Source organism: Molossus molossus, unplaced genomic scaffold, assembly GCF_014108415.1.
Source record: "Molossus molossus isolate mMolMol1 unplaced genomic scaffold, mMolMol1.p scaffold_m16_p_13, whole genome shotgun sequence".
Lineage (NCBI taxonomy): Eukaryota > Metazoa > Chordata > Mammalia > Chiroptera > Molossidae > Molossus > Molossus molossus.
In genome coordinates, this window is record NW_023425348.1 from 52,555,374 (window position 1) to 52,568,118 (window position 12,745).

The 12,745-nt window shown below is 49.1% G+C and overlaps 1 protein-coding gene across 3 annotated transcripts in view; it reads right to left on the bottom strand.

Annotated features, from left to right (window-relative positions):
* The window catches only part of SCUBE2 (signal peptide, CUB domain and EGF like domain containing 2), a 64,245-nt gene that overhangs the window by 40,234 nt on the left and 11,266 nt on the right, over window positions 1–12,745 (bottom strand). For 2 of the 3 annotated variants that reach the window (XM_036258064.1, XM_036258066.1), the window contains exons 4-7: window positions 11,326–11,460; window positions 6,389–6,514; window positions 3,832–3,948; window positions 2,647–2,736 (exon numbers count right to left, since the gene is read on the bottom strand). In XM_036258064.1, the coding sequence (XP_036113957.1) occupies window positions 2,647–2,736; window positions 3,832–3,948; window positions 6,389–6,514; window positions 11,326–11,460 (468 nt within the window). The remainder of the gene's footprint in view (window positions 1–2,646; window positions 2,737–3,831; window positions 3,949–6,388; window positions 6,515–11,325; window positions 11,461–12,745) is intronic. The other variant, XM_036258065.1, reaches the window with a different exon arrangement.

Below are 12,745 nucleotides of genomic sequence, written 5' to 3' on the forward strand. Positions count from 1 at the left end.
ATAGGAGGGGAAAGTCCCATGGTAAGGGACATGATGGTGGAATTTCAGGTCCCCCTGACAAGGAGAAGACCCTAACAGCATCTGGAGGGAAGCTTTCATAGGTTCCCTATAAAAGATCAAGAATAAAAATGATGCCCGGCCGGTGCGGCTCAGTGGTTGAGTGTCAACCCATGCACCAATAGGTCACCGGTTCGATTCCCAGTCAGGCCACATGCCCAGGTTGTGGGTCCAATCCCTAGTGGGGGGCATGCAGGACGCGGCCAATTGATGTTCTCTCTCATCGATATTTCTATCTCTCTCTCCCTCTCCTTCCCCTCTCTCTCTAAAATCAACAAAGAAAAAAATTTTTTATTTTAATAAAAATTACTTTAGACTTCTTGAAACAACACTGAATGCTTGAGAACAATAGAGTGCGATTCAAAACTCTGATGGAATATTCTTTCCAACTCTGCATTCTATACTGAGCCAAATTCTCAATAACGGATGAAGTGGAATATAAAGGCATTTTCAAGTGTGCAAAGTTTTGTTAAAACCTGTATTTACCAGTGTAAACTAACAAAAGAGAAACATGGGATCCACCCACAATGGAGAGCAGTGCAGGGGTTTCCAGGCTGGCGCCGGGGTCCCACGAAGCTGAGGCAGCGGCGGAGAGCCGGGCCGCCAGAGCCGGTGCGAGCCTCAGAGGAGACTTGGTAAGAAGAGAACGGAATCGATGAGTTAACTGCTGTATTTATTTAAACACACTGAAAAGGGTTTTAGAGTTCCACCAGAAATTTGAAAAAGAACTGATCAGAGGTACTTGAAAAACTAAACAAAGAAAATACAGTCATAGCATATCACGTGACTCTCGTATTTAGATATTCATAGTCACATCATGTAAACACATAATATTGGTTTAAACTGTGATAAAACCATACTAAGGTATGGGGAGGGAGGGAGAAAGGAAGAAAGGGAAAGTTAGGGGAGGGAAGTCAAAAGCCAATGTCTAAAACTGACACATCGAGAAATAACTGTAGAATATCTCAATAAAACTAGAAAAAAAGAAAACTGTACAGGCTTCACTTTTCAGAAATATGGGGAAGGGGAGCTGGGAAAAACAAGAGGAGAATTGAAAATTGTTGCCTCTGGCAAATGGGATGAGGGGATGGCAAGGTAGGAGACAAGGGCATGATGTATTTCATTAAAAGCTTCATAGTACCAAGTAAGTTTTTATATTATTCATATGTACTATTTTGATTTAAGGTAATAAAAAACAATAATTTTAGCTCTGGCCATTTTGGCTCAGAGGTTAGAGCGTCGGCCAGTGGTCCTGAGAGACCCGGGTTCGGTTCCCACTAAGGGCACGTAGCTCAGTTGCAGTTTGTCCCCGGCCCTGGTTGGGTCGTGTGGGTGGCAGCCACTCGATGTGTCCCTTTTGCGTTGATGTCTCTCTCTCTCTCTCTCTCTCTCTCTCTCTCTCTCTGTCTCTTCCTCTCTTTCCCTTTCACTCTATTTGAACAAAAAATGGAAAAATGTTCTCGGGTGAGGATAAAAAAAAAAACCCACAAAAACAATTAATTTTAATAGGGCAGGAAAGAGCCCAGAAACGTCACCTGCCTGGTGAACAATGGCTGCTCAGTATCTTACCTGACTGCTAAATCCAGAAGCTATCAAAAGATAGGTTTTGTTTAAGTCAAGCCAAGCTTCCTCCACAACAGAAGTGTCGGAGGACCTGTCTGACTCCCACACCCACAGCCGCCGCCTCCGCGTTTGCTGTCATCTCCAGCGGCCTGCTGGACCGGCTGCAGACCCTCCCATGTCCCACGGCCAAGTGCCACTCTGCTCCATTCCTCTCTCCTGACATTAATAACATGGGCTGAAGTCAGAAAGAGGAGACTCAATGGACAAAAGTGACAGACACATCACCATGCCAAGCAAGGGGCTGCTCGAAGTATCTCTCTGGTCAGTTACTCAGAGGATGGGAACTGACATTCCGAGTAACTGAGCGTTACTGACCACGCTCTAAGTCCCAGGCATTGGACTCTGGGCACTTGTGCACATTATTATCTTAACTGAGCTTCCTAACAACCCTAAGAGGTAGGTCTTATTATATTTATTTTACAGAAAGACTAAGAAAGGGTCCGTGTGGCTCAGTGGACTGAGCGCTGTCCCATGCACCAAGAGGTCATGAGTTTGATTCCTGGTCAGGGCACATGCCCAGGTTGCAGGCTTGATCCCCAGTATGGGGTGTGCAGGAGTGGCTGATTGACGTTTCTCTCTCATCGATGTTTCTATCTCTCTCTCCCTCTCCCTTCCTCTCTACCTAAAAAAATCAATAAAAATATTTTTTTTAAATAAAGAAAGAAAGACTAGGAAACGAGTCTCAGGGCAATTTATTCAGGTGTTACAAAGGTAGTCGGGGCAGTACTAGGACGTTAACTTGGTTATCCTGACAGCTGGGCCTGTGCTCTTCCCACAGTGCCAGGGTCTCGGATGGTGGCTAAACAACAGCAGTGGGTGAAAATCAGATACCCCTGGCTTGGCCGGAGCTGCTGACCCTGGTCCAGCAGCTCTGAGGACACATGGGTCCCAGGTTCAGGCCTGATGTGGTAAGTTGGGAGGGAAGGTGGACAAGGACAGTGGCATAGAGAGTGGTGAGGTGCCTACCCATGAGCAGCTGCCGTTTCACCCGTTTATCCCCGTCCACCTCTGAGGTGGCATTGCTCTTCGTCATCTCCGAGGCAGTTCCCTCTGGCTCTGCAAGAAACGCAAGAGTACAGTTCTCAGAGCGAGTGAGTCAGATTATTCATCCCCTGCAAGCCACTTCGCCGAAATCCCAGGCACGAGAACAATGTGAGCTATGTGACTGATCACTCAGTAAGAATGTGCTGGGACCAGGCTCTGTGGGAACACAGCATGCTAAACCACGCAGAGCCTTAGTGAGCTTTCATGTGGAAAAGATTTCTGAAGCACGTTGCACTGACCGAAGAGACGCTAGGGAATGCCAGCTTCAGATTCACTCCAGTGCCCTTAGTCCAGCAAGGACATGCCACGGAAGAAAGGGCAGGCATCCCTTTCACCAGAAACATGCAACCCAGGCTCCTGCTGACCATCGAGGCCACTGTGTCATCACAAACAGCTAGCTTTAACTTCATGCGGCCCTGGCCCCTTGGGATGTGCTGTCCAGCCTCCAGTCTTTGGGAGAGGCCTCGTCCAGGAGAGGTGAAAGGCTTCCAAGGTCGCACATGGAGAGAGGGACCCTATTCCCTAGACTACTCCCACTACCACATGTGAAGCAGCACAGGATCCATTTGGGGCCAAATGCACTGAAAACACCTGCATCTGGTGCTAAACACCATTAACAGTGGGTTAGGGTTAGGGTTAGGGTTGGGGTTGGGATTAAAGTTGGGGTTGGGGTTAGAGTTGGGGTTGGGGTTGGGTTAGAGTTGGGTTAGGGTTGGGGTTGGGGTTGGGTTTAGGACTGGGGTTGGGGTAGGGGTTGGGTTAGAGTTGGGGTTGGGGTTGGAGTTGGGGTGGGCTTGGGGTCAGGACTAGGGTTGGGGTTAGGGTTAGGGTTGGAATTGGGGTTGGGGTTGGGGTTAGGGTTAGGGTTGGAGTTGGGGTTGGGGTTAGGATTGGGGTTGGGGTTAGGGTTGGAGTTGGTGTTGAAGTTGGGGTTAGGGTAAGGGTTAGAGTTGGGGTTGGGGTTAGGGTTAGGGTTGGAGTTAGGGTTGGGGTTAGGGTTGGGGTTGGAGTAGGCATTGGGGTTAGGGTTGGGGTTGGGGTTGGAGTTATGGTTAGGGTTGGGCAGTCTGGGGTAGACGCTCACCCAGCATGGGGATCACCACTCACCAAGGCAGCTCCTCTCATCTACGTCCATCTTGTAAAGTGGATGGCAGCTACACTTAGGACCTTCTGCTGTGTCCTCACAGGAGTGCTGGCACCCACCGTTTCCATGGTTACAAGTCACTGAGGGGAAAATGAATTAATACATAAAGCAGTGATAGTTCCACAACCAGGACTGTGTTTGCTCCAGTAGAATGCTGAATCTCTTTCGGCAAGTATTTGAGCACCTGTGACATGCTAGGCACTGTGTACAAATGAGAGCCCTGACCAGACCCTTTCTCTGTCCAGGTAAACAGATAGTCACAATATGAAATACAGAAATGCTAAATGACAGATTTGAGCAAAAGTATGTAGAAGGTGGAGATGGGAAGGTGGGTGGGGTAGATTTTCCCTATTTAAAGGAACTTATACCAAAAGCTTCTAAACTACTGTTTTGCTCTACCAGGAGTTTGCACATGCACACAGCCGCACTGGGCTCTGGGAAATGCAATTGCGCGTCCTGTCAGGGTGGACACTATTTAACTTGTATGTATGCATTCAAATCCGATTCCATCTGGATTAGTTAGGAAGAGTGGGTCATCAGAGGAAATGGGGATTTTTTGCACACACTGAATGCAATATTAACGGTAACTACAGAGACTATGTATGAATGCACTGATGACAAGCTAAAAAAACAAAAGGGAAGAAGAAGCCGATTAGAAAACTACCTGTTTATCAAAGCTCTGGTAAAGGAAATGGGAAGGGAAAGTTAGGTTTTCTTTATGTACTTTTGACTGTTTGAATTCTTACACAGACATCTGTAATTATTCCGACTTAAAAGAACTAAAGGCATATTTGCGATGGGAGAAAGAAGCTGTTCTGCGATTACAGTCAGGCACACATTGTGCTGTGCATGTGAACAATTACACAGAAATGTGCAAACAGCTGGTCATGTGGCAAAATTCTGGATCTCTTTTTCTTTCCTCAAGTATAATGATAATATTATTTGGGCAGTGACATTTGGAAAACATTTAAAATTTTTAAAAATAAGCTTTCAGGTGTTCTCCTGGCCCCTGAAAACCTGAAATGTTGAGCGTCTCGCTGTGCAGCTCTTGCAGGACCTGGGTCCTCTGTTTGAAAAGACCTGGAGCCAGAACAGGTGGTCTTCACTCTGCCCGGCCCCTGGAATCCCCCAAGGACAGCCTCACTTTTAGGGGCCCCCAGAGCCTGTCAGAACCTGGTGATGGTGGCACCAGCCCTGCTTTGGCAGGCTTCGGGGCCACACTCTGTTTTGTGATAGTCTCTTACTGGCAAAACTGTCCTATCTCATATCATGATATTGTGCACCTGAAACTAATGCTTTATGTCAATTACACCTCAATTTAAAAAATACAAAAATAAAAAGGAATGCAGTGACTTAAAAAAAACAAACACCAAAAACGGTCTTATCTCTTAACCACTAAGATCTACTCACTGTAAATCACCCTCCCTAGCAGACTGCATGAGCTTGTAGAAGGTCCGAGGCTTTGAGCAGAATTCCTAAAGGGGAATCCTCAGTGTTTCCTCTGGCATAAACAATGGTTTAGGAACACCTTGAATGGCCCATTGTTTCCTATTATCCTCAGAGTTTCATGATTGTATTTCATCATTGTATGGAGGCTGTGTCTGAGCTGTGCACACCATGATCGATCCATTAATTTGAAAACCGTGGATTGAGCACAGCCTGTGGTAGGCACCAGGAGAAGACTGAGGGGCAACATAAGACAAGGTCCCTGACTTGGAGGAACTCATAGTTGGGCAGACACACATAAATACACACTTTAACCCAGAGTGTCAGACCCTCTGACTAACCCTCTGCTGTGGGAGCCAAAATATGAAATGGCTGCCCTGTCTGAGGCCTTGGGGAGGATCCAGAGGCAGGAGGTCACGGGGACTAAGAGCACAAGCCCTAGAGTTAGGCGGACCCACACTCGAATCCTAACTTTTCCACTCATTCTCTGTGTGACCTTGTTGCTTTACCTTCCCCACCATTTTCTCAACTAAAAATGAGAATAATACTTAGTTCCTAGTGTGGTGACTGTGAGAATTAAATGGGACGTGGTACCTGTCTTTGCATATAATAAATGCTCCCCCAAAGGTAGCCACCACACTTATCATTGTTAGAAGTTAGGAGGGTAGGACAAGTTGAGTGAGAATTCACCAAGCCAAGAAGGGAGGAGCACTTGGAAAAGGCTGTGGCATGAAAGAATATGGGCTGTTCTCTGAAAGGGGACCAGGTAGCGCAGAGCTGTGATCGCCAGATGAGGACATCTGATGTTATTACCTAGCCCCCAGCACTCACACTCCTTATTCCCGAATCTCATTTCCTTCTGACTGGTTCCTCTAAAAAAACACCGTTTCCCTCCCCCCAGGGGGCTACCCTTGCGCAGTGAACTGAGTACTCGGTGGAGGTCAGTGTCTCAGGCCAGCTGCCCTCCTTGCTGCCACTGCTGTGCCATGAGGTGGCATTTCTGATGCTGGGCTGTCGACGACAAGCTCTGGGGCAGGATGGTTCCCAGCACGGTGTGCGCCAGTCTATACTTACTGATGCAGTCCCTCAGGTTCAAGGACAGCTGAAAACCAGGCCTGCACTCGCAGACTATTCTGCCCTTCGGAGCCTCCTTGCAGATGTGACTACAGCTATGATTCTTATTCATGCAGCTCAGACTCTCTGCAAAACAGAGCAACGTGTGACCAGTGGTGAGCCACAGACTTGCCTGCCTGAGTCTCCATATTTTATTTTATTTATTTTTTTATCCTCACCTGAAAACATTTTTTTTTTTTTTTGCATTCATCTTCAGATAGAGCAGGAGAGAGAGAGAGAAACATTGATGTAAGAGAGACACATCAAGTAGGGCTACCACCCACACGATCCCAACGGGGGCCAGGGACAAACTGTAACCAAGGTACTTGCCCTTAGCGGGAACCGAACCCGGGACTCTCTGGTCCACTGACCGATGCTCTAACTGCTGAGCCAAACTGGCCAGGGCGAGTCTCCAAGTTTTAAAAGAAAATGTCACTAAAATCAAGGCAGGTCAGTTAACATAGACATAAAAAATGTCTTATGTCACTCAAGAGATAAGATGTCTCTATTCTCCAAAGGAGGTAAACTGAAAAGAAAGCTCCCAGCAGGAGCCCTCTGCTGAGAGTGGAATCAGAGCCTGCTGACCCCAGGAACGGGTCCCTGATGCTGACCCAGAATGCAAAGAGGAGAGCGTCCTGAAGAAACCCAGCAGATAGACTGAGGAGGCCCCGTGTTTTCACACACTCTTAAAGAGGATTTGCAGAACATTCCCACCCCGCTTTCTACCCGCACCAACCCCACTTGGGAGGTGACTGTGACTACTGTATTTTGGCACCACCACATGGACACTGCCTGGGACTTCTCCTTTGTAACCACCCTAGTGAATCCTTGGGCCTCTCCCTCAGCAGCTTGGGCACAAGCCTCCGACGGTGTCACACAACAGCGTGGCCACAAGGAGAACAGAGGGAGACCTCCTGCATGCGGTTTGCTTGGGCTGCTGTGTGATTCCTTCAGGTATACTGTAAGCTTTGTTAGGCCCAATCTTGTGGTAATGGTGGCGGGAAGGGAAACGGACAGGTAGTTATTCTCTCAGATGGTGTAACATGCATGGAAATGACAGGGCCACAGCAAAGTGTCCACCCTGTGGTTGCCAGCATCGTGCCTCATCTCAAAACCCACAGAGACCTGGACACCTGCCAGCACTCGGGAGGAATGATCGCCATGCCCAAGAGTATTCTCCAAACGTCGGCTCAGTTTGAAGCGCGTGTGAAGTACGCACTCGTGAGATGCTTCTTTGAATGGGTGCAACCCCAGAGCATCTTTGCAAGTAGGGGCTTTGTTCTCATTGTCTCTCTACCAACAAGACACTTTCTAATACTGGAGGTCACACTCTTTCAAACATACGTTTTCATTCGACTTCTCTAGGATCCCCCACTGTTCTCTATTGTGCCCCTAAAACCTTAGCCACTTGGTTCTAATGAAATCGAGTCACCTCTCTCCAATTCTACCGCAGAGCCATTGACCTAGGCTTAACTGGAATAAATGTTCGATACAAACAGATGTCATTCCTACTCCAAAAGACAGCACACCCTCTCCCAAAACCATCTTGGTTTTTATCTGACAGTGACAAAGCTGTTAGAACCCCAGCACTCAGTCTGCTGGAAGCTGCTGGGACTCATTCACCCATGCCAGGGGCTGCTGTCAATCAACACAGGAGGAGGCTTGTCCTGGGTCAGCGGAAAGCTCTCTTTGCTCTGGCTGGTGATTTCTGAAGCTGTTATTTTTTTCTTGGTGTCAAGACAGCACAGGAGGTAAGCTGCCTCCAGAAGCAGTGTCCTGTCCTCCGTGGAAGGCACAGCAAGCATGACATTTGTCCTTGAGTCAGCAGAGCATGTGAAATACCCGGTGCCAGGGGGACCTCGGGGTAAATGTAACAGTGCCGGAGAAAAGGCTGCCCCACACAGGTCAGTTGCTGCTGCTGCTGCTGCTGCTGCTGCTTCTCCTCTTCTCTCTGATAACAAATCTGTTAGAACGTTTGCAAAGTGACCTTTCCTGCCTCAGAGCCAATCATTTACACACAAAAATATTTCGTGAGAACTGTGTGCCAAATGCCATGGAGATACACAAAAAAAGTGGTCCTCAGTGTTAAGCCAGGCCTAACTTACCAGGAGATAATGGAAGTTGAAATGGCTCTGGAGATGCCGAGGGCTTTTCAAGAGGCGACCTGAAGCTTTGCAGGGTGCCCTGATTCCAAACAAGGCCGCTGCTAGGGGAGGCCCATGGACCTGGTCCACACCGGGAGGCCCGGCCATCCATGGTCCTGGCAGCCGTGTTTACACTTGTTCGTTCACCAGGAAGGAAACCGCTCAGAGACACTATAAATGCTCCATTCTGGTGGTCCCCGGATCAGGGTCTCAACGGAGAATACTCCTGGGTGCCAAATATTAACATGCCTTGCAAGCGGGGCCAGGAACATTCCACCAAGTCCCTTCCCCTCGACCCTGACATCTTCCCCACTATACTCTGAAAGGGCAGCATCACAAACATCTAAAAATATCCTCACAGCAGACAAAACAAAAGAGGAACACTCTCTTTGAGAGCCCGAGCACCCATGAACAGGGAGAGGCAGCCTACCCCCATTACATGGGTGAACACACACAGCCTCTCTGTCAGAGCTGTGGGGTCTCTATGAATTTTAAAAAAAAAATCAATAGTTTGAGCCCTCGCTGGTTTGGCTCAGCGGTTAGAGCGCTGGCCCGGGGACCAGAGAGTCCCGGGTTCGGTTCCCACTAAGGGCACATACCTTGGTTGCAGTTGGTCCCTGACCCCTGTTGGGGTCATGTGGGTGGCAACCAATCGGTGTGTCTCTCTTGCATCGATGTTTCTCTCTCACTCAACCCCCTCTCTCCCTCCTGCTCTATCTGAAGATAAATGCAAAAATATGTCCTCGGGTGAGAATTAAAGAAAAAAAAAATCAATAGCTTGAGGTTTCTCTCAGAATCAGTTCCTAGGATCCCCGAGATGGAAGAGCATTCCGCAAATAATTATTAAAAAACAATAGCAACACTAGAAGACACTAGCTTGCAGTGTTACCTTCTTTCAACCATTTTTCGAGTATCAAGTGTGGGTCTGAAAGTTGATTTTAACACCTTTCTAAGGATTTGATGTGCGTGTCGAGGAGGAAGTCCTAAGGCATGCTGCTGGGAGAGCTGGAGCCCAGGTGGAGGGGTCTCGGTTACAGAGCTGCTCGGAGTGTGCCATGGTTGGCCCGGCCATGGGGTTAAACACAACACAAAGTCAGAGAGCACTCCAGACCACAACTCAGATTCTTGGATTTTGGTTTTCGCTCCAGACAAATATGTTCATTTTAAATACTCTTCAGGGGTTCCAAGAATGTCTGAATTGTAGAAATTTTAGAAAACAAAGATTGTGGAAAGGAACTGCTTTGCATTTACTTCCGTTATGAGGATCCTGTGTCTAAAATCAGTCTGGGGTGCTTGCCTGAGGGGGATGAGGGGTCACCACTCTGGAAGGGCAAAGGTGCGGGATGAGGGGCTTTGTGGGTGGGTGGGATCCACACCGGGGGTGTTTAAGCCACGGCTTGACCGACGGGTCCCTGCCTCCCACCCAACACCTGAAGAGAAAGCCAGTGACTTCTCAGGAAGCAGCTCGGAGCGACCACAGAGATGCCCTGAGGTCCAGATCACTTGAACTGCTGGCTTCGTTCCACCTCGGACCAGATGCAGAGCTCACCGAAGGGTCCAGGGAGACCAGCAGGAAGATGAAGGCCAGTTGCTACCCTATCAAGCCTGCATGAGACAGAGGTCTGCGTGACTGGAGGTGGAGCGTGTGAATACCCTGCTCCAACACTGCTGGCGAGCCGACCGGGGGCGAGACCATCAAACCCGCTGCCCCCTGTTTTCTCCGACCAGGTTTTCTAGTTAGGTATAAAGAAGGAGCCATCGTTCTTAGAAAATGAGACAAAAGTCATCTTCCACAAAGAAACTCTGGGAAAGTCACTGAAACCATGATGAAAATAATAAACCTGCAAATCTGTGATTAAGTGATAGAAGAACTCACAATGGCTTCACTGTTGAATCACGAAAAAGGAGTTAATAGTCTCATATTTAGATTACGTCTTTTAAAAACAGCACAGGCAACCCTGGGAGAAGAAATGCAGCCACCAAATGTGATTATTTGGCAGGAAAAAGAGCAGACAAGTAAAAGCACATCATTTGGTTAGAAGAGGTGGATTGGCCACATGTACTCAATGCCTCTCCCTCCTGAGAGTCCCCTGAACTAATAGAGGAATAAAAAAAGGTATCAACTCAAAAGCACAAAGAACAAAAAGAAGGCCATCAAAAGACAAGAGTTTTCTACAAATTCATGGAGGAATGGTAAGTGGTGACAAGTGAAGAAAACCACAGCATAGAGAGCTGGAGTTTTGGGAGAGGGTCCCCTGCCCCCTGGAGCCTCAAGGCTCAGAGTTCAGAGATGCAAAGCCCAGGGAAGGCCAGGGCTAGCCTGGGGCTGCACACAGGGCAAAGCTGGAAGGCTCCCCAGGAAGGCTCCAGCCCTTCCCCACCCACCTGGGCAGGGAGCAGGCTCACACTTGGTGCTGTGGTTTGCAGCACGTTTTTGAAAAACTTGGCAGATTGTCCATTTCTCCCAAGACATCTAGTCATGTTTGAAATGTACTCTGTTTAAAGATTAGAATCAGAGAACGTGAGAGTTTGAAGAGACCTCAGAGCTCAGCCACTTGTTTTGCCAGGTGAAGAAGGTGAAGCTACAGTAACTTGCCCGCAGTTACCCAGCAGCAGAGTCTGGACTCGTCCTCAGGCCTCCAGACTGTCTATGGCCCACGCTTCCCTTCTAAAGCCGCTGAGGGCGGGGGGACTCTCCGACGTGACCCTTCCCCCCCCCCACCCCCACCCCCACTCCCAGCAGAGCAAAGGTACCTTCTGAGCGGGGGATGCACGTGTGCTGATTGTCACTCAGGAAAAAGCCCTCCTTGCAGCTGCACTGGTAGCTCCCTATGAGGTTGACACAGATGTGCTGGCAGCCGCCATTGTTCTTCAGGCACTCGTTCACATCTGGAGGGGGAGAAGGCTTAGCCTTTGCTTTTGTGACGGTTTCAAACACCCCACCCAGCCCGGCAGCTCAGGGCCCCTAGGAAGCAGAGATAAGGTCCCTGCCTCACAGAAGCTCTCAGAATGGAAGCCAGTGGGACCCCCAGATGATTAACCAACCCCCATGGGTCTGGGGCTCACTTAGAAAAGGCCGTGCACACAGACACTCAGTTTAGTAAATATTGATTGAACACCTCTTTCCAAAGCACGGTGCTCGGGAGGCAGTAACGCAGAAGAGTGGGATCGAGTTCCTGCCTCCAGGAGCGGGCCCTTCAGGAGAGGGGAAGAGACAAGTGGACCAGTAATTATGAGGTGTGGCGACAGGTGGCACAAGGGAAGAGGCCTCACGCGGTTGTGGGGTGTCGATGGGTTTCATGGAAAAGGTGGTGAAGGACGGCCTGCGGGACTTCTTCCTCTACAGACCAGCAGGGATTCCAGGCAGAACAGCAGCACTGGGCAGAGCCGGGGCGGGAGTGGTGGCCCCCGGGCAGGGAGGTGACAGTGAGCTGCTGGCATTCAGGGCGGCAGGCGGTGGGAAACCTACGCCTGATGCGCGAAGACAGCACATTTACTGTGACGGCCCAGAAGGGGTGAATGCATGTGACAAAGCCAAAGGCAGGAGTGTGGGAGGGAGAGAGGGGAGCAGAAAGGGGACGCCAGAGGTAGAACTGGGGAGAAGGAGGCAGAGGCGACAGCAGGAGCCCCAGAGAAGGGCCATCAGAAACACAGGAGGGCGATGCCTCCCCCAGGGCCACCCCTCCAGGGTGCGGTTAGGGGACTTTCCTTCCACTGGGTCACATGCCCATGGTTTCATCAATATACTTACCAAACTGCATTCTCAAAATACTTTTTTAAATGTATATCTTTTTATTTTTTAATCCTCACCCAAAGATGTTTTTTCCATTGACTTTTTGTTAGAGAGAGTGGAAGGGAGGGAGGGTAAAGGGGGAAGTGAAGAGAGAGAGATCAACCAGGGCCGGGGATTGAACCTGCAACCCAGGTACGTGCCCTTAACCAGGAATCAAACCCGTCACCCTTCTGTGCATGGCCAATGCTCCAACCACTGAGCCACGCCAGCCAGGGCTAATTTGTACCTTTCGACGCCTCAAAATCGTTTATTTATCCATCTCCACCGGATGGCAAGCTCCTTGAGGACCAAGATCTGTGTTTTATTTGGCAGAGCCCTGGAACCTGCTGCTGTACCTGAACTGTTCGAACGCATAAACAAGCAAGCGGAGAGCACAGCACC